This window comes from Carassius auratus, chromosome 16, assembly GCF_003368295.1.
Source record: "Carassius auratus strain Wakin chromosome 16, ASM336829v1, whole genome shotgun sequence".
Taxonomy (NCBI): domain Eukaryota; kingdom Metazoa; phylum Chordata; class Actinopteri; order Cypriniformes; family Cyprinidae; genus Carassius; species Carassius auratus.
The window spans coordinates 24495419-24522918 of NC_039258.1; the positions used below are offsets into that span (position 1 = coordinate 24495419).

At 42.1% G+C, this 27500-nt stretch overlaps 1 protein-coding gene across 1 annotated transcript in view; it reads right to left on the minus strand.

Annotated features, from left to right (window-relative positions):
* LOC113116593 (threonylcarbamoyladenosine tRNA methylthiotransferase-like) overlaps nucleotides 1–27500 on the minus strand; it is a 157639-nt gene that overhangs the window by 70855 nt on the left and 59284 nt on the right. The window contains exon 6 of the mRNA XM_026284832.1: nucleotides 3346–3512. Within this exon, the coding sequence (XP_026140617.1) occupies nucleotides 3346–3512 (167 nt within the window). The remainder of the gene's footprint in view (nucleotides 1–3345; nucleotides 3513–27500) is intronic.

Genomic DNA, 27500 nt, shown 5'->3' on the forward strand with positions numbered 1-27500 from the left:
AGCTTTAATCAGGATAAAACCGTATATTAAAAGATGGTTTAGCCAATCACAACACACTGAGCCAGCCGACCAATCCCAGCCCATCGTGTGTTTCTGAGGGAGGGGCTTCATAATAACTGGAAATAAATCGAGGCGTTTGTCTGAGAAGATCGTGTGAAATAATGTCACGTGTTTCCAAATGTTTTGGTAGAGAATAATAATTTGGACTGCAGTATTCTTTTATTGCATTAAACTCTAGTTAAAAACATATACAATTATTGAAGTCTGTGTATATGTGTTGGTTTTGAACAAAAATTATTCTGAAGTACATTATTAATCAATAAATATCATTACAATTTCTCACACAACAATAAAAGAATGAGATTTCCCTGAACTTCTTGAGCTGGATGTAATTCCTGGTGTTGTTTCTAGTCTCACCGCATGCTTCTCATATAATCTTAGTTTGATGACCGAGCTGATACCGTCTGAGTCTCATCTACTGGCCATGCCATGCTTCATCAAGCCCCTAATGGACACATTAATGAACCGCCAGAGACTCTATGAAAATGGCCTGTGTTTGAGAAGAAATTAGCGGCCGCTCCAAACACAAATGGTGCGAGTCTCCAGAGCCTGAGCTTTAACTGAACTGTGAATGTTCACACATCTCTAGACTCAAGGACAGACAGCGAGACGCTCGTTCACTTCCCTCACACCTTCATCTCATTTCTCTCATTTGCATCAGGGTTTAATTAGCCCCAGTTTAGTCAGGCATAACTATCAGTGTGTTCATGACTGGGGTTACTGACCTGAGCAGACGCTGGTGCATGATTCTTTACTGTGTTACTTTAAGACCTGGCCCTAGAAGCCTACATGAGCTACATGATGTTATTAAACTGATCATCTGGTTCTCTTTACTGCTAGTTAAAGAACCAAATAAACATGAATCAATGTCTTACTGAAATTAATCATGTCTCAATCAATCTATGTGTTTGATCCTGAATTTCATTTTAGACCAGATCTGATTTCTGGGTTACTGTACAGTAAACAGCCCTGAAAAGCAGAATTAGCGAGAATTTTTCCCAAAAAGAGGGTGAGCGAAGGAAAGCGAGACGTTGAAACACAAGCTCATCAGGCTAATCATCTGGAGTCTGTTCCTTCTGGTCAGCAAGGTGCGCTGAAGATGGTTTTCATGTCGTCCCTTCATTAGCTGACCGTCGAGGGTGCTTCACTGAGAGAGAGCACTACAGTGGATCACGCTCTCGTCTCGCTCTCAGAAGGGCTTTCAGTGAGGACTTCCTGTGACCCGCCGCACTGAAGCACACATGAATTAAACATCCTGGCCACCAATTAAAAGGCTCTTCAAAAGGAAAAATGTGAAGGCTAATGTATCCCAGCACATGATGAGTGGACACTACTCTTACTGTGTTCATGTTTGGTACAACGGGTCAACCGGCGGGTCAGATGTCATGACTGCATAATGAAGCGATACGCTCTGGTTTCGGAAAAGCTACATCTTCAGGCCGCCAAGTTTTGCTTCCTGGAATAAGATGACATCAAAGAGAGATTTGTGTCATCAGCAGCACATTAAAGTGAAAGCTGCAGCTCTTCCTCACACTCGCTCCGTTCATCAGACTCCGTCACACAACCTCATCATTCGTAACTAACGAAGAGGCCAGCGTTCAGCACTGTGTTATTCTCATTAGTGTTCATGCATCACTCCTAAACCCTGAACACAAGCACTATATGAATACATTTCTACATCTGCACACCTGTCTAAAGGACATCTGCGCGTAAGAGCTCAATTATCAGTGCTCGAGAACCATTTTCTTCAGAAAGAGTCAGGAAGGTGTTGTTCTCTCTCACACCTCGCTGATCGGTTCTGTCCTGTGTGACAGTGCTTCTGTCGTTCCTAACACTGAACAGAGGCTTCATTAATCACACACCTGCTCTGCTAAACACCTCTAATGCTGCTGAAGACTCTTCAGAAAGAGACGGCGCAGCCTCCAGAATCACACACAGCTCTCCACTCGCAGAAACACTTCAGAGCCTGGAAATGGAGGAGATCTGGAAGAGTCAGGGGACGTGTTCTGATAAGAAGAGGAAACTTCTAGTGTTAACTAAAGCACCCTGTGATGATTAAGAAGATGGAAGCATGAGCTGGTGATTTCAGCCCCTCTGTGTATATGTGACGTGATCTCTTGAGAAACCTCATTCTTACAGAGACGCCCGCTGAGTGAACACTACACGGTCTGCTGCTCGTGTAGAAGTCAGTGGAGAGCGTCAGTCTCTTGAAGAAAGAAGAGCAGCACTGATCGTGAACTTGTGCTCCGCTGCTTCCCGTCAGACAAACAGACGCACCAGAGCAATGACATGCAATTAAACACACTTGCTGAGCACGTGGAAATGAAATCAGGACCAATAGTCCAACAACGGAAATCAAATTAGCACATAAAAAGAAATAACCGTCCTCTAGCACGTATACAAGCACGCCTCGTTTCTAATTAGCATTTAATTGTTATTTCTCTTCATTTAGGGGAAAAAATCATCACTTTTTAATTTGAATGTAACAGTGCATAAACGTAAGCTATACATCGGGGGACAAAATGAGAACCTCAATTAACCCTCTGCAAATTAAAACTGCTTCTCCCAGCACTTCTCTGCATCTGGGGCTCAGAGGAGGAACGCACAGCATTCTGGGTATTGTTCTAGAATGAGTCGATGCTACAGTCACTTCTGTGTGCTAGAGATCGACCATAATCAGAAAAGAGTCAATTTAGGGCTGCTCACACAAACAAGAGGACAACAATCTATCTACACTAAAACTACTCAGACACTGTGATCACTTCCCTTTTACTAGAACATGTGTGTTCACTGACTGAAAGAAGGTAGCACACACACACACACACACACACAGTTGAAATCGAAGGAAAGGCCAAACACACAGCAGTCTGAAAGTGTCAGACAGAGCATATGTGCCTCATAGAGGAGTTATGGTACACATAATTGTATTGAAAACCTTTAGTATGGGTCCTCTGTTATAATTAAGCATTTAACACAGCTTGCCCTCCTGTCAGATGCGTGTGCTGCTTAAAAAGTTTTCCTCAGTGCATAACTTATATCTTACATTTGATCTGGTTCCATGCCCAGCAAACCAAATTAAAAAATAAATGCAAAGAAAACAAAAAAAAAAGTATTTTTCCACTTGCCACACTGACTCTATACTGAAACATGACTCGAGTGTGAAGCATCATTTTTGTGAGACGCTGTGCCCCTAGTGTGTGATAGTAATGTTTCATCTGCTGCAAGAGCTTAAGAGTGAAGTGCACTATGGGTAGTCAAGCGGTTAGTAAGAGGACGGGGACGCACCTCCAGATGTTCCAGGATGTAGGGAGGGTTGGTCATGCCCAAACGCAGCATCGCTCCCTCGGGGATCTCCTTCACCAGCTCCCAGAGCAGAGAGGGCAGGTCTGTGCCGATGTCCCTGCCGTACGCACCCGTGTCCTCGCTGGTCAGCCAGATCTCACAGACGCCCTCTGAAACACAACACCATCAGCCTCATCACACACAGAAGTGAACACCAGCAGTCATCTGACCTGAACAGAAAGTGGCTTAGGATTTGAAAAAAAATAAACAAAAAAAGCTGTAAAATGACCATAGTTTCTAAACAGACAGGACGGGATTCTGAGCTGTCATACAGACCTTGTCCTGTAAGTGTAGTGAACAACAAGATTCATGCACAGCGCTGAGATAAACTACAGCAGCTCAGCCTCCATGTGTTCTCCAGAGCAGCAAATAATGACTGAGAGACTTCAGACTGATGACTTGGACCGAGCATCAGCAGTCAGAGGGGAAACACTCAAGGTTCGGCCAATCATTTCATTACCCTGAATCTAACCTGAGCAGGATGCTGCTTCACATGCACACACATGATTAGCAAAGCCTTAATGAAACGTAAATGTGAAAGAGAGCCTGTGTCCACGCAGATTCAGCAGCTTTGCCTCCAGTGAAATGTGGTTGTAAAGTGAAGGAGCCAAATCATGTTTCTAGATCGAATGCATCCTGGACAGAGGAGGAGAACATGACCCAACTAGTCTCCTAACACACAATCCCTGCGTCGAGCTCGTGTTTAATGTCTCATACACAGGGGTCACAGCTCATGTGCAATAACACAGTCGTGAATCTCTGCTTCATCTGGGCCGGGTCATGGCACCATGGGACTATGTAATCATACAACCTCACAAAACAGAGTCCATCAAGCCCTGTGACGCAGCAGGTGTGAGGTGAAAACAGGATGAGCACACCTCTCCATCACCAGACCCTGGGTTATCCCTGGATGTGTGACATACATTGTGCTCCTTTTTCCAGCAATCAAGAAGGGGAATGTGAGCGAGGGATGGAAACGAGGCGGTGTGGAAAGAGCGTGAGGATGTGTGTCGTTTCCGGAAACAGTTGCCCTGCCTTTCCTGCTCTGAAGCACTGGACTCAACCCTGTCAGTCCGTCCAGCTGCGGGGAAACCCAGGGTCAGAGAGATGACCAGACCAGCACCACCGCACTACAGCTCCAGCTGACACCAGGGTTATTATCTTAACCTGGTTTCATAAGAATCAGATGAACCAACTCATTAAACTGTTGTGATACACCACACACTTAGCGCTTCAGTACAGTTTCCAGTGATGATAAAGATAAATGGTTAATTGGGTTTTACACAGACTTGTTTAAAGCGGAGCTTGGCCTGTGAATAATTACCATCATGAAATGTTCCTAAAGTGATGGTGTGCAAACAGTGTCTGCTCCCAACACACAGGAACACTGCATAACCACCGTAACGGAAAACCAATCCGGCTGAAGGGTTTACTGCTGTCCAGACTGGAGGTTTGTGATGGGTGGTGTTTGCCATCATTAGTGCTTTGGTCAACCCTGTTCCTGGAGGCACACCAACACTGCACATGCTCAAACTCTTCCTAATGACTTCACACATCAGTTAACAGACTCCAAGACCTAAAACAGACGGGTCAGATGAGACACACATCCAAAATGTCTCGGTTCACCGTCTACAGTACGACACACTCCCAGCTCTCCTCTGATCCAGCGGGTCTGTGGTTACCAGTGATGAGGAAGAGGCTCTTAAAACACTAGGAGTGGATCCATACATGTACTCGTACTGAACCGACACACAACAAACATCTCAGTTCGGTGCACGAGCCCTTACAACAAATACAGGCAATTCACCCCCAATCCAGAAGGGGGCGCTCACAGCAACGCAAAAGGCCTATTTCTCTCAAATATTGTTCACAAATCTTTCTTAATCTGTGTTAGTGAGTACTTCTCATTTGCCAAGATAATAAATCCACCTCACAGGTGTGGCATATCAAGATGATGATTAGACAGCAGGATTATTGCACAGGTGTGTCTTAGACTGGACACAATAAAAGACAGACTTACAGTACACCTCATGTCGCAGCATGATAATGCACGGCCCCATGCTGCAAGGATCTGTACACCATTCCTGGAAGCTGAAAACGGTTCTTGCATGGCCAGCATACTCACCGAACATGTCACCCATTGAGCATTAACACAAAGGAGAAGTGCTCACGAACACAGATTTAGACAGATTTGAGAACAATATTTGAGAGAAATAGGTGTGTGTGTGTGTGTGTGTCTGCAGCACAAAACCAGTCATCAGTAGCACAGAATATATTTGTAGCAATAGCCAAACATGCTTTGAATGGGTCAAAAATATAGATTTATAGAAAAATATAGATTCTTTTATGCCAAGATTCATTAGGATATTAAATTAAAATCATGTTACATGAAGTTAGTTAGTAAATATCCTACCCTAAATATATCAAAACTTAATTTTGATTAGTAATATGCACTGATACAACTTCATTTGGACAAGGTGTTTTTCTCAATGTTTTGATTTTTTTTTTACTCCCTGAGATTCCAGATTTTCAAACAGTTGTATCTCAGACAAATATTGTCCTCCGAACAAACCACTGTATATAGCAATGGAATGATGTATAAATCTCAATGTAATAGTATTTAGTATTTTCACTTATAGGTGGAAAAAATATGAATTTGTATTACTGTATAAATGAAAAGTAACAGTAGCGTAGTAGATTTTTTTTCCTGCTGTACTGAGCTCGTCCTGAACCGTGGCATCTGTGTAGTGTTCCAGCTCTAGAGAGACAAGCAGAACATTCACGACTCACTGCTGTAGCTGTGCATGATGCTCGTCCATTCAAACACACACACACACACACTTCTGAGATCACACTGAGCCAACAATTCACCAACACAACACCGAGATCTCACCGGAAAACCAGAGCTGATCAGAGACTCCAGTATAACTCCAGTCTATTAATGAAGTATTTGAGGAACTGAATATGATCTGCTTTCAAAAGGACCCAAGCAGTGGCCCGTGTCACTCCAGTCTCATATTACATGATGTTTGTGTATAATAAATTATATTCTGAAACGGACAAAGATGATGGAAATCTCCTGCGAGCCTTACACTGGTCTAGACAGAGGAGAAACAAGAGAACTGGGTTTAGTTTCTTCTATACGGATGCTACTGTACTGCTCACACACACACACACACACACCCCTCAGCATCTCATGTTTCTACACATCCTCTGAGCTCAGATGCTGTCGCAACAAACCCCAAGATGTCCCACAGGCCCCGTCCCATTCCATTTACTCTGTTACAAGCCAATTCATTAGCTAAAAAATGCACTCTGGCCATGTAATTTGCATAAAAATGAGCTGTGATAATTGGCATACAATTTTTTCCCAAATCTGAGTGTGTATGCGTGACGCCGCAGAGCATGTCCTTCAGCGTGCTTCTATTTCTTCTTATTAGATGAGAGATCTTATTAGTCACTGATGGGATTTAACCGTGCGGCTGACGGGCAACAAAGAACTTCATAACAGTTATAATAATCTCTTCACCCAAAGAAAATTAACTCTGTTATTCTGACTTTCTTCAGTGAAATACAACACTGAGGTCAGAACAACGGAGGAACCCACTGATGGTGTGTCTGTGATTCAGTGAAGGGGTTAAACTCGTGTGCCATGTTGGATATTTAGCAATGGCTTGACATGTTTCTCAGCCGATCAGGAATCTCAGAACTGTTTAGTAATATGCAGTGTAATAGATGAGCCACGATGAGTCAATTAAACAAAGCAAAACTAGGAGTAATAACAAAAGAGCCATTCAGAGCCGCTGACGTCTGTGTGTGGAGGATTCATGATGACCGAGCATCCCTGATCGCTGACCCATTCCTCCAGCGCAGAGGACGTCCACCAAACACCACCCAACAGTCCTGTCTGGAGGAGAGTCTAGTCCTGATCTGCATTAGTGTCACGCTCACACTAAAGAACGGCTAACAGAGGCTTTGGCTTGGGGCTGTGTTCTGTGACTGAAGGTGTGAGGCCGGGTCGATGTCACAGAACACAACTCTGAGACGTTTAATTCCCTCCATGTCCTCCATAATTTGCCATCACACAGTACAGCAGGAAATTGAATTGTAAATCATTTTCACAATGCATGTGTCCAAGAGCAGACGTTTAGACAGACGTGACATTTAAGGAAATAGAATTCAGACATTACTTGGTTTGAACAAAACAACGCTTCTCATTCAGGAGTCTGAATTATCTGTTCAGTTCATCAAGCTCAAAATGATAAAGCCACCTGGAGACGCATGGAAGCAGAGATGTGACTGTTAGCTTTAGCATTAGTTAGCTTTAAGACACCAGCTGAAGAAACGGACACTGAACATCTGACTGAAGCTGGAACCGGTTTCTGTTGGACTTTAACACACTGTTGAAACATCATTACAGCCTCCATCTGCTGAAATAATAATACATAACAAATAAAATAAAGCAAGGATTCAGCAGAAACAATTCTGATTCGATCACATAACCGTGGAGTTATTAGTGAAACTATATTGTTGGTTTTTACAGTGCCATATCAGAGAAGTCATATCCCTCTAGTGTTACGTAGAGGAATCACTACATTAAACATACATTCATATTAAAACAGCACATTTTCATTTTAATCTTTATTAGAGTGGGGGCTTTACGTTTAAGTACTGTACAATGTTTTTTTTTTTTGTTTGTTTGTTTTTTTTACTTCTAGGTACAACACATTTGAATAAAATTTTAACAAATGTCTTTTATTTTTATTTTTTAGCTGTTAGTAAGCAAGCACAGTGCAGTGTTAATGTTAACTGTGTATTTACAATGTTATAGTGGCTGTCGATAATAAATATTCTTATTAGCAGAGCTGAATAGTGAGGCCTACTACACTGCTGTATTTTAATGTTACTCATTGGGCCCTATTTTAACGAACTGAAACGCAAGTGTCAAAGCGCGAAGCACAAGTAAGTTTGTGGGCGGGTCTCGGCGCTGTTGCTATTTTCCCGGCGGGATAAATGGCTCTTGCGCCCGGTGCAAATCTAAAGTGGGTTGGTCTGAAGCAGCTTCATTATTCATAGGTGTGGTTTGGGCGTAACGTGACATAAACCAATCAGAGCGTCATCCAACATTCCCTTTAAAAGCAGGTGCGCAAGTTCCATTATGGATTGCTATTATTATGGCGTATTTACCAGGCGCACGCCAGGAGCGGTTCACAGCCGAGGAGACTGATGTTCTTGTAAGAGCAGTGAAAGACAGAGAAGTTGTGTTGGTCACACTTTATTTTAGGGTCCAATTCTCACTATTAACTAACCATTAACTATGACATTTGCCTGAATTAACTCCTTATTTGCTGCTTATTAATAGTTTATAAGGTAATTGTTAAGTTTAGGGTATTGGGTAGGATTATGGATGTCATGCATTATATATACTTTATAAGCACTAATAAACAGCCAATATGTTAATAATAGACATGCTAATAAGCAACTACTTAGTGTGAATTGGACCATACACTAAAGTGTTACCGTTGTGTTGTATGGGGATGGGAGAAACTCACCCAAAATAGCGTCATGATTTCCGTCATCTCATGTGTTAATATTTTTTTAGTGTAACAATTTATGATTTGCAAAAATAACTGTTGCATCTGTGTAGATTACATGAGCAAAGTGTATGCACGCAGGGCCGGATTAACCATACGGGCAACTGGGCAATTGCCCAGGGGCCCAAGACCTCTAAAGGGCCCAGGGCAGCAAGGGCACGCGCAAAATACTGTATCGGGTAATCTCCCGACTCCCGCTTTATATTAAACAAACTGTCAACACGGGCTTTTGCGCGCTGCACAGAGAGACGCTGCGCTGCCTAAGACTTTGAGCGGCTGAGAGTCAGTCTCATGCGGACTGACCAATGAAGAGAGAGCCTCAAGATAAGACCCTCTCCTCATTGGTCAGTCCGCATGAGGTGGGTCAAATGTTACGCAGAGCGGGTTACGTCAGGCGTTGCTACATCAGAAAAAAAATCTGACATGGAGAAGCTAAGTGGGAGCGCGAAGCAGAAATTAAAAAAGGAAAGGACATCAGAAACGTAGAAAATTTAAAGTATATACCTAAAATAGGCAATTCCTTCACTCCTGTTAATGTTGCCGACAGTTCTGTTAAGTCTGCTTCCGTCAACGACGAGGACAACTCAGCTAGCCAGGACTTTTCTACACCGCAAGCTTATGTTTACAGCCCAGAGAGCGAAGAGCATTTCAAATTCAAACATGCACTTTGTCATTATTTAGGACTTAAATTGTGTGTTTTGCCAGATTATGTAGCATTTATTTCTGTCTTGTCTTCTTCAGAGAAATTGACAGATATCTAAATGTTTATGTAGCACTAAAATGTTTAACTGGTTAATTGTGCTGTGATATGTTGTTGTTCTATTTTAAAACAAGTTAAAATGAGCTTTTTTCTTGAGGTGCCAGCTTCATTAAAATGCTGTAAATTGTTGTGGAGGGATAACTGGCAGATTTCAAATTGTTTGTGTTGGACTAATAACTTGATTGCCTTGTTGAATTCTGGGGAAACAGGGTCACCCTGTCAGGGGGATTTCTGCTTAAAATGAGCTAAGGACCAAATTGTTTCTTGATGTGTTGTCTGTGGTCTTCTGTTATAGCTCTATCAATTCAATACATTTCTATTGGGAATAAATGTTGTTAAATAAACGATGGTTTGAAAGTGGTTGCTTATTTATTCATTTTTGTGAAAATGGAGGATATTTCCCTCCCTCTCAATGTATTTGGTCAATTTTATCAGATTATACAGATGCTGATGTGTTTTGTTTTCATAGCATCATATGTGAGTGAATGTCTTTGATAGGGGACATAGTAGTGCATTTGTAGTTCTATGAGCATTTAAATATTTGTGAATCAAAATACACCTGATGACAGTTAGAATTTGAAGTATTGAGTATATTTACTGTATATTACAGTAATAATCTGTATATGACCATATTATAGTGATCCTGGGGTCGTGATGATGGGGCCCTTGAATATTGTTGCCCAGGTTACAACAAAGTGTTAATCTGGCCCTGTGTGCGCGTTGTGCACGCTATACATTATGGTCAAGCATGCGCCCCTAAAATAGCATAATGAACAACGCGCAACGCGCCACTGACTTTAGACTAGGTTTTTTCTGGTCAGTGGCGGAATTGTTTAATGGAACAGCAAAATAGCACCAGGGATTGTTTGCGCCGGAACACGCCTCCTTTTTTACGCTGAACCGCCCAGGGAGCGCAAGTTCATTCACTAGTTTAGCGACGTGCTTCTGTGGAGGGAAAAGCGCGCTTTGTGCGGGTGCAAAATAGGAATAACACATGCGTCGGTGTACAAAGTAAATTGCGCTGGGTGCAAGATAGGGCCCAAAATGTGATACTAAGACAAATATTCAGTATTAAAAATACATACACACATATATATATATACACACACACACACACACACACACACATATATATATATATATATATATATATATATACACACACACACACACACACACATACATATATATATATATATATAAGATATCCAACAAAGATTCACAACACATTTCAACTTCACTGATCCTACTGTTCTGCTGTTATTAGGGATCTTGTTTTATTAGGGCTCAGCTGATTATATGTGGTTTCAACATGACTTGGCTCTGGTGCATGAACTCCTAAATATCCAAACACAGCGTTAAAAACATTAGTCACACCGTTTCGTGGAGTCAAGAGAATGCTGATATCTCACCATCATAACTGTGTGAATGTTCACTATATTCAGAGTAACCGGAGTGACATGGACTGATACTTCTGCTCTATATTCTTCCTTTACTCTGGACTAATGTCTGCCTGAACGTTTCAGTCCAGAAGCACTCAAGGCTTTGAGGTGACTCCGTCTCAAGCTCTTCACATCAGAAGTCCTGACAAAAGCCTGGCCTCTTCCAACAGAGGTGAGAAATAGAAGCCTAATAGGATTTCTCCCCGGCTTCGACAGAAAGAGAGAGAGACAGATAATGACTGAGCCTCTTGCTTCAGCTGCTGCATGCAAAGCATTGTGGGAGCTGGCTCTCCTCCCCCAAAGCCATAGGGAGAGATGGGGGGTAAATTAGCTGCACCCTTGACTATTCACTACCTGGAGCCTGTTCTTTACTGAGCGGTGAATGGGATGCAGGCACAAAGCAGCAGCTGCCGAGTGCTGGGCTGGACAATGGGGACGATTAGTGTGCTTCAGATGGAGGAGACGAGCCCCCCTCCACAAATCCTACTGCGGGCGAGGGAGGGATGGGATGGGGGCTTCGGTGAGATCCAGAAACTACTGCTACAACTGCGTGCCATGACCACAACACACCAGATGATGTGAGGAATCACTCTGAGGAGCACAACTGCTCTCATACTAAGAGTCTGATCAGTAAGAGAGCTGAAGCGCCGCTAACTGCAAATGCATCATCATCATCATCATCATCATCTACAGCAGGGACAGATTACTAATCCACCTCTACACACCTTTTACATCGGCTTAATTTGCATGGTCTATAAATTTGCAACAAACAAATGTACATAGGTCTTTTTATTTGTGGCCTACAGAACATTCTCTAATTAACCCAAGAGGACAGTTAAAAAGGGCTTATTATACAATTATTTACTCCAAATGGTACCACAGTATAACCTTAAATCAAATTTATGACCTTTAAAGACCTTTTTAAGACAAACTTCACATATCAGTCTTTAAGCGATTAAGAATAGAGATGAGTCAAAAGCATCAATTATTATATAAATTGAAACAATTATTATCAAGCAATTAGTATATTAAATTATGCATATCTTAGTGTCTTAATTGTTTAATTTTTATATAAGTCATTATCTTGTTGTTGATCCACTGGTTCCCCTGAAGCAGCAGCTGTATCTCCGCCAGCAGGAGGCGCTTCAGAACAGCAGAAACACAGCGGTTTCCCTGGCAACAGCGGAACACTGAGAAGTCTGACTCTCAAACATGCAGCGCTCCTATTCACTCAAGTCACAGCCTTCTGAAGATTAATCAACAGATTCATCTACACAGCAATTCTTGTCTCTCCGTCCCCAAATTTATTCGAACCATTTAAGACCTTACAATTAAACTGAAGAGAGGGGGAAACCCTAAGAACAAAACCCCCTAAGAATCCACAGTTCAGCACAAACATTTCAGTCCTGTATTTGGCAAAAGGTTTTCTTTACTATGCAGTTTTCCATTCAAATTTGAGGAACGTACATTTGTGGTGTCCCTGTTTTTTGTGCTGATTTTCGATTTAATTATAAATATGGATTTCCAAACAATCCTTACTTTTCAAATGTTTTAAAATTGATCATCTGAGTCTAATATTACCCAGCAGGCCGCAGTAAAAGACACTGCCCATTCCAGCACTACAGTAACACATGCTGCAGATAAGCACAGGAAACACCTGCAGTGATGTGAGAGAAAACCACCAAAACATGACCAGAGATCACTTCTACCGCAGTCTGAAGGTCTTTGTTAAAAAAGATGTTAAAGGAGTCCTATTATGCTTTTTCTTTTTTTGATTTTAGTCAGTGTGTAGTCCAAAGGGAGATATTTCATTTAACAAAAAAACAATCCCTTTTCAAGAACTACAACAAACCGCTAGTTTGGACTACAGCATTGTATTCCAGGCTTCGTGATGTCATAAAGCATCCCATTAGATTATAATTAAAATAATTCCAACCTATTGAGATTGGAATGGTTGGGGGGTGACGAAGGGCAAGGTCATGGTGCATCAGACAAGACGACAATGAAAAAGAAGTGCTGCTGAGAGTCAAGATTTCTCTAGTTATTACACATGCACCTGAATATCAATGTATGCATGTTACAATTACAACTTCTCTTTACAATAAATTGCTAACAGTGCAATACTGGGCAATGTCTTCAGAAAACGATGTCATTTTCATTTCATCTTGCCTGTAATTTCTGATAAAGCAGCATTTGTGAGCAGAGTGCTACTTTGTGTACAGCGTTACCGTGGAAACCTCTATTTCTGCCACTCCAACAGCGCCTCCTGCTGGCAGAGAATGAGTTTGCATATATATGTCACTACTGGACTGTGGTATAAATAAACTCAACTGTATAACAGTTTCACTGCAATTCATGTTATATTGTTATATAGTTAAAAATCAAACATAATACAGTGACACTATTTTAGGGTCTCTTATTTAGTTGATTATTAGCATGCATATTACTAGAATATTAACCATTTATTAGTTCTAATTAATCACATATTCACATACACACATATTAATGCCTTGTTCTACATGACCTTATTCTACATTCCTAATCCTACCAAGACCCAAACTTAACTACCTTACTAACTATTAATATAATAAGCAGCAAATTAGGGATTTATTCAGGGAAAAGTCATAGTTAATAGTGAATAAGTGTTGTCTATTCTAAAGTGTTACCCATAATACATATGCACTTATCTGTACATAGGAAATGCAGTTATTTTAAAGCGGTTGTTGACATCCTATCTAAAACATGATTGAAAAAAATAAAAATAATAAATAAATAAAAATAAATAAAAATTAATAAATAAAACACCAACAGTAACATTACCAGTCTAATATATCTTGCAATATCCGTATCAGTCATCTTGCTCAATATTGTCAGGCTCTGAATCCGGCTCAAATTGATATGGCAATATTGATGTCATCCTTTCCTTAACCTGGAGCCGATGGAAATTACTGCTTTGTTTAACAGCATTTCAGCTGTCCTCCAATCACAACGCACTGGGACAGATAACCAATCACAGACATTTAGTTTTCTGGAAGGCGGGCCTTCATCAAACCCAGAAATAATGGAGCTGTTTGTGGCAGGCTGGGGAGAAAGGTATTGTAATGATGTAAATTCTGTGAAATATAAGGTGTTCCAAACCACCAAGCATGAGAACATGTTCTAGTACACCCTCCAAACTTTACAAACTCAAGACTTTGTAAAGGAGCATAAGAGGACCCTTTTAAGAGTAAGACCTCGAGTGAAGCGACTCGACAGGACTCAGAAATAATGCCCAGGATCACATTACTCAAGCTGTTCCTGGGAACGTCTCTGTCAAACTCACTGACACCACAGGCTCCAGCACACAAACACAACATCCATAATTATTCAGGCTTCTGGCCGGGATGCTCGGGCTACGTCTGACCTTCTGAGGGACGCTCATCCCCTCTGGCCCGATTAGTCTCTCGCTCACACACAGGGAAAGGAAGACTTTCAGGAATAATGTCAACAGCACCAGCAGAGAGAAGCTCAGAACCAAGGAAAAAGAGAAAGAGCCAGAGGTCTGAAGGGAATCTGCGTGATTATCCAGAGAAAAGCCCTGTGCTTAAGGACAAGCCATTCTCTTTAGATACTGGAAAAATGCAACTGTGCTGCAGTGATGATTTTGGTCTGTCACTTTCTACAAGCAAAGTAATCACAGCACTTTCAGAATCTTATTGTGTCTGTTCGTTATCTTTAATGAGATCTTTAATGATTTCAGGGGCTCCAGGCAACCACATTAGCATTATTTATTAAGTTCAACCATTCCTTCATCCTGGTCTTAATTCTTTAATCCAGGGATTCCCAGCCTCTTCTGTTCACCTTCAGCTCAAAGATGTACCTGAAGTCTCCCTGCAATTCAACAACACATTCAGATGTGCATAGCTCCATGATGCTGATCACGGTATTCAGGTACACTAAATATTTCGATCTGCTCTATCTATCATCTTAATTCATGAGATCAGGTCCTGAGGCAGGAGCTGAGATGATGTGGATGATGGCTCTTCCTTCATTAGTAGGTCTGACCATGTCTGAGACCGAGCGTTTGGCTATGAGAGGAGACTACACATCCAAATCAGCTCTGATTAAATCATGTGTTGATGTTTAGTATCAGCTGTCAAAGAGCTGGTCCGCCTCCACACGAGCCGCCCATCTAATGAGAGATAACAGAGGCGTCTGACTTCACTTCTGCAGTTTAATATTGTTTTTATCTGTAGTGTTGACTCTGTGAGAGGGTTCATTCGATTACTTCATCCGCTAGACACTCGCACTTTATGGCATTTGTATTACGCACTTTGACCTCATGTGTTTGGCTCTATTTGCTCTCTTTCTAGGCCTCTTCTCAGGGAGTTTCTCGCCTCTTTTTGTCTTTTAGGTGAGCTCTTGATATCTTCGTCATGGTTTTTACTCTCATCTCTGCAGACAGCCCTCAGGATTTATCACCAATTCTAAACTGTGTGTCCAGCCATCAAAACACCAGGGAGCTCTTCAAAATGTGAAATATGTCGCTCTGTTAAATTATTGATCGGGGCACACACACATGACCTCCACACACACACACACACACACACTTGAGTTGTTTTCTCCTCAGTGTACTCGCTAATAGGTTTAAATGGAAGGTGTTGGAGCATGAAGATGGCAGACAGGTCTGTGAAACCTCGCTGGACGGAGATTGTCTGGAGGTGGTCTCCTCGTGGCTCTGATGCCGCAGTAAAAGCCCGTCTGCAGGACCCCCACAGCTTCAATCAGCCCCGCGTCTGAGCCACTCTCCACCTGTTTCACCAAACGTGTGCATGCACCTGTGTGACCGCACAAGACCACGGATAACTGGCTTCATCTGGACTCCAGCAAAAGCCTTCAGCAGCACGTAATGCATCTTTGGGTTCTGCTGACCGGGGCTTTTAGCACAGTGACCAGAACAGAAGCCTGCGTACATGAACACTAAGACCCTTTCCAAGAGAATGACGAGGTGTCGCAGTGGTTTCAGGCCACATTAGGGACAGCAGACACAGAGGTCCAGCGCTCGAGCACTGCCTCGTCTCTCAATCCAGCGAGAGGCGACCCAGTCAAGCAAACATCTTTCTCCAGACATGAAGTGACATTTACCACAGCTGGAGAGAAGATGAAATGTCAGACAGCTCCTGTTCTCAAACACTCCCTGAAGAGCCTGCTGTCGGAAACCGCTCCAGAACCCAAGCTGCTTTAGCTGGGTCTAATGCCCCTCATGATCAGCCGGAGCCTCTCGGATCCCCTCACAAAAGGTGCACAGAGCTAAACAAACATGTAAAGCCTGTCTGACAGGAACATTTCAGTCTATGAGTGCTGTAGCCTCGGTCATGACCACTGAACACAGAGTAAAGAGAGTTTACATGGTATGAATTTACTTTTGTACTGTTTAACTCAGTGGATTACCTTAAAATGTCTGACTCAAAAATAAAAGTCAACCTAATGAGGGGCATCTGATGTCACTTCAGGCGCTCCTGATCTCTGCAGGGTAACAATGGGACTTCTGCTTTAAATGATGCTTTTCTCTTTATCTACTTGTGTGTGTGGATGAGAATGGATGTCGTCCAGTCTCTGCTGTGGACAGAATCATCCGTCAGGTCAAGGGTCAACACACAAATGTCCATGTCAGATAAATTAACAGAAAGCTACTCATGTTTAGTCCCAGTAATAGTCATGCGGTTTACATCCTGCACAGAGATCAGAGGAAAAGAAGTGAAATCTAATGCACATGATTATCAAGCAGACATTTGTGTGTTACAAACCTTGTGAGGAAAAGATGCAGTCACGGCATCAGGACTGATATTTGTCTCTTAAGAGCATTGATTTGTTTCCACTTAATGCCTTCAAACCCAAACACGGATTCACTGGCATTTCCATCAGACAGTGACCCGTGCTTTTGTGCGACTGCATTTACCAAGCGTCAGATGGAGTAAACCGCACTGTGCTTTTGTTTGAGCCAAGGCCAGGTCCTGCTCGCCTCGCTCTGAGAATTTTAAAAACATTTTTCCTTTTCATTCAGAAGACTTGTGTCTTTGAGGTGTTTTTTCATCACAGGTTGTGTGTTTGACGCCTGCAGCGGGGCTCTGTGAAAGACTACAGGCTGTTTGCAGGGACGAGGCCAGAAAAACAGCTCTGGGACAAAAGATGCTCACCCAATGAATGGAAAGATTAATTTACCTTCACACTACACAAATATCCCACTTCCTCTTCTGCTACAGCCCTGTTTTTATAATGGCAAACCCCCAGAGGACAGAACTAAACACAGACAGGTCTAAGGAATGAGCAGTGCTGTCCTACAAGCCACACACTCTCTCTTAATATAACCAACAGCATCATTATAAATAACATTGCTTTCCTGTTTAATGTATGTACTACCGAATATGATATAAAGAATAAGAGCCATCAGGTGAACATCAGACTGGACAAAATGTCTAGTGTGGGAGAAGTCATGATCATTATATGCATACGTATTCTAAAAGAGTTTGAAGTCTGTGCATATGCTGAAATTAATGTTGTCATCATGTAGCGGTGTATGTACAGCTCGGCGATAGACATCAACACAAAGCTCTCAGGTTGATTTCACAGAGTCTGTAAGATTTCTGTAAGACTTCTTAATGTCAATTATGAGAAGCATCTTCAATTAAAAGTGGTTTTAATGAAGTCTGATGTCTCTCTGATATCCAGCAATATTCACTACAGGTGAATCTCAAATTAGAATGTCATGGAAAAGAGAATTTATTTCAGTAATTCAACTCAAATTGTGAAACTCATGTATTAGATTAATTCAATGCACACAGACTTTAGTTAAAGTCTTTGGTTCTTTTAATTGTTATGATTTTGGCTCACATTTAACAAAAGCCCATTAATTCACTGTCTCAACAAATTAGACATTCCAATCAGCTAATCAACTCAAAACACCTGCAAAGGTTTCCTGAGCCTTTAAATGGTCTCTCTGGCCCCGTCCACACGGAGAAGGAGCTTACCCCAATCCGATCTTTTTTTCCTCGTCTCAAGAAATATCCGCGTCCACACGAAACCGGATAATGATGTAGTATACATGCCAGACCAGTATGTGGCGCTGTAATTCTGCCACAGAGATACACTAAAAACAGAGAAGAAGACTTGGACTATGCTAATAAACCTTGCGCGTGGTACACAAATGAACATGGAACAATACATTTATTAATCTGTAGAAGGGAGTCACTTGCGCTTCAGCCTGGTTGGTGCTCACAGAACAGGACCCAATATTCAAAAGATGAAAACCAAGGTCTAGCTCGGACCAAGGAAACAGAACCGGAGCACACAACGTTTTGAACGTCAAAACGTTGTGTGCTCCGGTTCTGTTTCCTTGGTTTTCCTTTTTTTATTTATTAATCAGTGTTAATGTTAGTTAATAAAAAGACAATCGTTCAGTGTTTGTTCATGTTTTTGTTGCTGTTACGTGACGTAGAGCTGTCTGACTAGGGGGGAGACGTGGGCTGATGACGTCATCGTTTCAGAAAATATACGGATTAGCCATCCTGACGAAAACGCAAAGACGGCGTTTTCAAATGTATCCACTCTGAGACCCGGTTTCAAAAAATATCGGTTTCACCTTACGAAAACGCCGGAACCGTGTGGACGAAACGCCTTTCTGATAAAAATTTGTGCGTATTCACAGAAACGCATCTCCGTGTGGACGGGGCCTTAGTTTGGTTCCCTAGGCTACACAATCATGGGGAAGACTGCTGATCTGACAGTTGTCTAGAAGACAATCATTGACACCCTTCACAGGGAGGGTAAGACACAAACATTCATTGCCAAAGAAGCTGTTCACAGAGTGCTGTATCCAAGCATGTTAACAGAAAGTTGACTGGAAGGAAAAAGTGTGGAAAAAAAAAGATGCACCACCAATCGAGAGAACTGCAGCCTAATGAGGATTGTCAAGCAAAATGAATTCAAGAATTTGAGTGAACTTCACAAGGAATGGACGGAGGCTGGGGTCAAGACATCAAGAGCACCACACACAGACGTGTCAAGAGATTTACTGAACCGCAGACAACATCAGAGGAGTCTCACCTGGGCTGAGGAGAAGAAGAACTGGACTGTTAAGAAGTCACTGCACCTGTTTACCAAGAAATTTTGGAACACTTCATGCTTCCTTCTGCTGACCAGCTTTTTGAAGATGCTGATTTCATTTTCCAGCAGGATTTGGCACCTGCCCACACTGCCAAAAGCACCAAAAGTTGGTTAAATGACCATGGTGTTGGTCACCAGACCTGAACCCCAGAGAGAATCTATGGAGTATTAGTATTTAGAGGAAATGAGAAACAAGAGACCAAACAATGCAGATGAGTTGAAGGTGCCAAAATTTAAATTTTTTCAATCAATCAATCAAATCAATAAATTTTTGTGGAATGGGAACAAGAAAGCCTGGATTTATTGGTAACTGTGGATGGGTGAAACACGTATGCATGTCCAGTGATGTGAGGGAGGCTCTCACAGGCATATAGAGAATCCTGAAGGCCTCAGATCATGAATCCAGAGACACGCAGAGAGCCGTGAACATCAGCTTTGGGACAAACACACGGCTGTCACACATCAGTGTCTCTCACAGACAGACAGAGCTGTTGTTTGCTGAAGGACTCGGGGTGGTTTTCTGATGAAGCGAAACACATCAGGTCTTCAGGGCTCCAGCAGAGTTCTCACACAGCCGTGAGGAGACGGCTGTGTTTCTGGACCCAGTGCTAACACCGCAGGTCGAGGGCTTCCGGATCACTCACACCTGAGTGTGTTTATGAGCTGCTCAGGGGTTAGTGTACTAGATTAAGTGTGAAAGGTGACCCTGGTTTGAGGGCCTATGATTCTCCTTCTAAATGATTGTGTGTGTGATCCGTCTGTAACTCTAGATCAGGGGTAACCAGCCATGCTCCTGGCGATCGACTGTCCTGCAAAGTTTAGCTCCAATCCTATTCAAACACACCTGCCTTTAATTTTTGAGTGATCCTGAAGACCTTATTTAGTTGCTTCAGAGGTGTTTGATTAGGATTGGAGCTGAACTTTGCAGGACAGTCGATCGCTAGGAGCAGGGTTAGTTACCTCTGATCTTGATGAAACTGAGCAGTGTTCTGAGGCTTCTGAACACATCTGACCACGTCTCAGGACAGTCATGACTATCACAATCACACGGGCAGAAGAATTAATAAATAAAACCTTTAAAAACATCAACCCTAAATTTTAAATGTGGAATACTTCAAGAGTATTATTGTTATTATTGCTATTCATTATTTAGTGCGGATCATCTATATGATCACATGCACAAATGGAGACATGAAAGAGAAGATCATGGACAAATGAAAGCGGTCATCTACTCTTCCTCATGTCACTCCTCACCTGTATGAAACTCTTTCTTCTCTGGGCATGAAAGGAGATGCTGAGCAGAAGGTCCGAGTTGCTCACTTACAGACAACTGATGGCTGCGGTTTAAAGAAATACATAAAATAGCTATTCACCACAATTCTTTCCTTGTGGCACAAACTCAAACCTCAACACAGACTGTGTGTGTCCACTGAACTACACTGATGTGAGCGGCCACACGGAGTCTGATCACACTGTCATCCAGAGAGAGATGTGCTCCTGTGTGTGTGTGTGTGTGTGTGTCTGAAGATCTAGTTCACACATCCATGATGGGCGGCGCTAAATCACATTAACATCATCCTCTCCAAATCAGCATGCAGCATTTTACACAGGCTTCTCAAAGTGAGAGAGAACACACACACACACACACACACACACACACACAACCCCAATGTAAACAAACACTTGAGTAAACAAACACACGAGTGAACGGGATTCCCTCTAATGATGCACACATCCTGCACACGCTTCTCACATACAAACACTCACACAGTAACACAGACACAGATTTTTTCCATTTGTGTGTGTGTGTGTGTGTGTGTGTGTGTGTGTGTAACTGCTGAACAGCCACACTCATGTGCTGTATTAAATATGCATGATACTTAATAAACATTCTACATTACCATGTACTGCTTGCTATTATAAATAAAATTGCATTCCTGTTTAAGGTATGTACTACTGAATATGAAATAAAGAATAAGAGCCAACCTCACAAACACAAGAGGAACAACAACAAAAAAAGTATGATATAAGAGAGAGCAGACGTGCAGATGAGCCGCAGAACTGAGAAATGAGGTGCAGATGAGAGTTTAGAGAGCAGAAGTGTGTAATACCAACCTCAACGGCCCTGAACTGATGGAGAGAGAGAGAGAGAGAGAGAGAGAGAGAGAGAGAGAGAGAGACAGAGACAGAGAGAGACAGAGACAGAGAGAGAGACACAGAGAGAGAGAGAGAGAGAGACAGAGAGAGAGAGACACAGAGACAGAGAGAGAGAGAGAGAGAGAGAGATGAAGCCGTCAGTGTGAGACACTGCTGACCCCTGCTGGAGGACACAGATGAATTACACTTATTAAACTGACTGGAGAGAAGTAATGACACTATTGCGTTACTAAAGCAGGGTTTGTGTTTGTCTGCACCACAGATTCTGTTAATTCACTTTTTGGAGAAGCTGCTCTGAAACCAGCTCTTTTGTATAAAGTGCTTTAGAAATGAAGGACCCTCTTGACTTGGCCCCTCACAAAATGCAGCAGACCCTGAGGTCGCCTGTGCTGTTGACCTCTTGACCTCACGACACAACTAATCCTCATGCTGTGTTTTCACGCAGAAGCAGCTGAAATGTGAGCGCACAGGGGCCAGGGGCCGGTCTGACACTTCAGACCCTGTGAGGCCCCGCGGTGATCAGGATCCCTCTCACAGATGAGCCCCTTACACACTGAGATTCCTGAAAATACACGGGTAATGTGTCCCAGCAATTGTTCGCGGGTCGCTAGATTTTGTTCACACTGCCAGTGATTACCTGGAATCTGTGTGTGTGTTCACACTCAACCTGTAACGACACGTGACATCAGGGCGTGACGTGTAATGTAGGAGTCCAGGGTATATACAGCAATCCTTAAGTTAAATTTACTACTTTTTAATACCTTTTTCACTACCTTCAGAATATTTTTTAAAACCATCACGACACTGAATTGCAAGTGTTAATCAGCGACCTTTCTATTATTTACACAGATTTTGACATATATAACATACAAAAAATAATAGATTTAGAGACTGATGTTGACAGCATATTGCACATTTATTTCACTTAGTAAATAAAAATAAAACAAATACCATAAAATGTGCAATGGAGAAAATGGATAGACCGAACAATAAGCCTGCCTGTTAGTGTTGTCACGGTACCAATATTTCAGTATTCGGTACCGATACCAGTGAAAATCCACGATTCTCGGTACCAATTTCGGTAACAAAGCAAAACACAAAAATTTGGTAATAAAAAAAAAATAACTTTTTAGCACTAAAAATAAAACCAATGCCATTCTTTATACTTATTTAGAATTGTGTTTAAAGTTTTTCTACAAGTTATATAATTATGAAAAACAGTAAACAAGTTTCACCCAAATTTAATTTGTCTTTTAATTTATCAAATTTAAACACATTTTATTTTTGGTAAATAAAGGGGATTTGCTATTAAAATTAAAACATGGGAGAAATATTGAGATTTTTTTTTTTTTTAAATAAAGTTTTTTATTTTTTTGCAACAGTGGTAGCAGTATCACATACGTTTTACTAAATAATAGTAATATTTCTAGCACAATGCCCTTATGTAAAAATTTTCTTTTAGGCCTAATGAATGCATATTTGTCATTTTGAAATTTCTATTTGCCCATTAGCTCCACCCACTACCGGAGAAACCGGTATGTCTTCTGCTTTTTCGAAAATGAATATGAATAATTCTAAATTAACTCGATTATTTTGACAGGAGAAGACAACAGATGCTGAAATTAATGCAAGCGTCATGCGCTTCAGTCTATGTAGTAAATAAACCTGCACGTCTCTGCCATTCATTAATTCACACAGAGACGCGCAGAACACAGATTCATATTTCAAACAACTTTTGCGGCTTAACATTTACAGATACTGGTCCATATGGAGATTTGATTTGATTAATTTATGCTTTCACAAATTCCATGACTGTCCATATTAAAATGTAAGTTTCATTTACATGACTGGATTTTGAGATTCCGTACTCGTTTTCTGCTTCGCGGAAATCATAGCGTTGTATGCGTCAAGAACCGGGTTTGAACGGGACCTCGGTACTACCGGTCGTTAACCCAGCTATTAGAAAACTTGCATTTGTCCAAGAAGACGACGATGGTTGTCCAGTCATTGAAGATATGCCTTGAAGCAAGTCTAAAATAAAACGTAAGCCAGCCACTTCTGTTGAGCGCGCAGTGTTCTGAGATGATGCCGAACGACCACTGAATATGACGTCAGCATGAGACGGAGACGGAAGATCTTTGATTATGTGCCCAGATATGCTAAAGCCCATATAAACGAACTAACACGAACGCAGATAGAATTTCAATCAGAATAAGACACCTGATAGTCTGGAAAAAATAATACCTAATTTGGAAATAAATAATACCTCTGAGACCACATTTAACACTTTTAATGGCCTTAAATTTGACCATTTTGATTTATCACTTTTTAATACTTTTTAAAACCCCGCGGACACCCTGGAGTCGAAAACACTAGGCACGTTATACTTTCACTGAAGCTGGTGAACGATCTCAGTGTCAGCGCGGAGAGTGAGGAACTAACTGATCTCTGCTTCATTACAGTTTGCACATATTTCTTCATCATGAACATCTTTCGCGATCTTCCTTCAAAACACCTGGTAAAAGAGTTGTGTGATTACACACATCATCACTATGACACACTCTTTACTGCATTAGTTCTGGCTTTTGTTCACACAGCGCTCGTTCTTATTACATTTGTAGTAATGCTGATATTCAGGAAAGCAAGCACTTTTGATTACATGATGTCATTAACATTAAAGGGGTCATATAAAGTTGCTAAAAAGAACATTATTTTGTGTATTTGGTGCAATGAAATGTTTATGCGATTTAAGTTTAAAAAACACATTATTTTCCACATACTGTACACTATTGTTTCTCCTCTATTCCCCGCCTTTCTGAAACGCTTCGATTTTTGTAAAGCTCATCGTTCTGAAAAGTGAGGTGTGCTCTGATTGGCCAGCTATCCAGTGATTGGCTGAACACCTCAAGTGTGTGAAGGAAATGTTACGCCTCTCATCATATACTGTGATGTGTGTGTCCCAGTCAGAACACCAGCAAACACACACACACGTGTGTGTGTGTGGGTGTGTGGTAGAACGAGGCGTTTTAGTGGGGTGTGGTTGACCCTTAAAGGGGGGGTGAAATGCTATTTCATGCATACTGAGTTTTTTACACTGTTAAAGAGTTGGATGCTAAATGCTAAACATGGACAAAGTTTCAAAAATTAAGTTGTACGTTTGAAGGAGTATTTCTGTTCCAAAAAAACCTCTTCCGGTTTGTCACAAGTTTGGGAAAGTTTTTTTCGAGTATGGCTCTGTGTGACGTTAGATGGAGCGGAATTTCCTTATATGTGTCCTGAGGCACTTCTGCCGGAAGAGTGCGCTCCCGTATAGCAGAGCACTGAGAGCACAACAGACTTCACTGATCAGAGCGAGAGCGTCACCAAATGTCACAAAAGGAGTGTGTTTTTGGTTGCCAGGGCAAGACAACCCTGCACAGATTACCAAAAGAGAAACAGCATTAAGGGACCAGTGGATGGAGTTTATTTTTACAGAACATCAACGGAGTTGTGCAAGTGTTTGTGTTTGTTCCCTGCATTTCGAAGATGCTTGTTTTACAAACAAGGCCCAGTTTGACGATGGATTTGCACATCGTTTATTTCTTAAGGATGATGCAGTCCCAACGAAAAAGGGTCACGATCGTGTGTTGGAACTGCAGGCGGTGAGTAAAACTGCTTCAAATATCTCTGCCTCCTTGTTAGTGCGTCCCCTCCCATGCCGGAGACCCGGGTTCGAGCCCCGCTCGGAGTGAGTCGTTGCTGCTGCTCCTCTCGTTCAGTTTCAGCCTCTGGATCTGATTCTGGATCATAAATAAACGGCTGAATCTGACTGTTAGCCATGGTTTGTTTTGGATGATGTTTTTTTCCTCACGGTAATGTCACAGCTTCCAAACGCTCTCAACGCAAAAGCCTACTGGTGCTCGTGATTCTTTAGCTCCGCCCACACGTCACGCCTCCAGTCGCTCGTGTTTTTCCTGGAAAAATCAGTACAGACTATCTTTCTCTTATGAATATAATAAAACTAAAGACTTTTTGGAGTTATGAAGGATGCAGTACTACTCTATAGGTACTCAAGATTAACAGGAGATTGAGTGAAAACGAGCATTTCACCCCCCCTTTAACTTCTATAAAGAATCTCTCTTTGGGTTTGAGACTTTAGTCTTTGCAACTTTACAGATCTTATTTTTTGTGCCAAGAGCTTGTAACACTCCAAAGAGACAGAATAAATGTAAATCACATCATATGACACTGATCCAGTGCTGCCCTGTCCTCTCTCCACGGTCCAACAACATTAAAAGATAAAATAGCGAATGCAACAACAAGTAAAGTGTGTTATAGATCACTTTAGATAACAGCAGCAGCTAAACGACTGGCAGTGAAACCGAAGACCACCGGTTCAGTCAGATGAACGGTTCCCACAAGAGCTCTCGGGTCTCAATAGATGGGGAGAACGAGTGATTGAGGGGAGGCCAGGAGGATCAGGTGTGTTTGGAGAGGAGCAGGTGACTCTCGAGGGCCACCTGGCACAGATTACCACATCACCCACAATCAGCCCATTCAACACCACCACAGCGGGAGGAACAGCCCTCTCTGACCGTTCTGCTGACACATGCTCCTGGATCTGTGGCTTCGGCACACACTGACTGCAGCCAGGTCACCAGAAGACTGGGAGCACGCTCACACAGCGCGAGAGAGAACACAGAACAGAGCTAAAACTGAAGAAAATCAACACACTAACACACAGAGACACTGGGAGAGAAAGTCAAGCACCTGAAGACGCGTGCACATCATCTCAGAATCAGGACCAAGAATGCTTACACGCATCAAAAACCTGTCTTGGTTAAAGAAACTTCCAGCGTACAGATAAGGCACAAATAATGAACATTAAACATGTATTATAAGAAAACGAGAGCTTTATGGCCAGGTATGTTTACACACATGAGGAATATGATTTGATGACAGAAGCTCCACAGCGCAGAATGACAGAGACAGGACAAGACACAGAAAATAAAAAGAACGACAATAGAATAAGTGAATGGGGAACAACAATACACAAAACACAAAAAGATGGTATTAGAAGTGTGTACAAGTATGTTGTGTACAAATATAATAGCAGGGGTGGAACGATACATGTGGCTTACAACGAATACAGGCAATTCACCCCCAATCCAGAAGGGGGCGCTCACAGCAACACAACGCTGTTTGATAACAGACCGCCAGCAGAAGAACTTGAAAAAGCCCACTAGACAGTGACCATGTGACTCTGAACACGTCTCTCTCAGACTGACGATGGAGTTTACTGTAAAGCTGTTTGTGAAATGGAGCTTTGTGCGCGTGTATCCTTCTCATTCGGCACAAATCCAAATCTTCCATAATATCTCCATATCTGCGATGTTCTTAAATGCTAAACTATTATTTAGTGTGTACATTATAGGCTTTATGTTCCAATGGTGACGTATCGAACCGTGATGTGTACCAATACACCCCTAATAAATAGTGTTCTGTGCTACGTCAATGGTCAAGTGTTCATGAGACGGACTGCCTGAGGTGATTCTGCTGACTCACGGATGAACACAAACACAGCTCTAGAGCAGCAGGGAGGGTTTCAGCAGTCCAGACCATCTTTATCTACTCTTCTGAGGACAGCTTTGGTAGTGGAGAAACTTGAGTTATTGACATGACTGAACCATCAGGACAGAGACGTGGACCTCCTTCACACACTCAGAAGAACACACTGGGATCTCCTTCACACAACACCACTCAGGAGCTCGATCCGTTCAGCAGCGGTGATAAAGATCCTCCAAACCTCCTGAGACTGGGACAGAACCTAATGAACTCTAATGAACACATGTTCCTGTGCGTGCCACACAGAGACCAAGCTTCAGCTGTGATTGCTGTCGGAGCATGTTCTGAGCCACTGCATCGAACACCAGCGAGGGACAAACACCCCGGAGTACTGCTGACAGTGTGCACTACTCAGTGGTCACTGTGCAGGGGTGTAATTGAAACAGGAGGCAGGCGTGT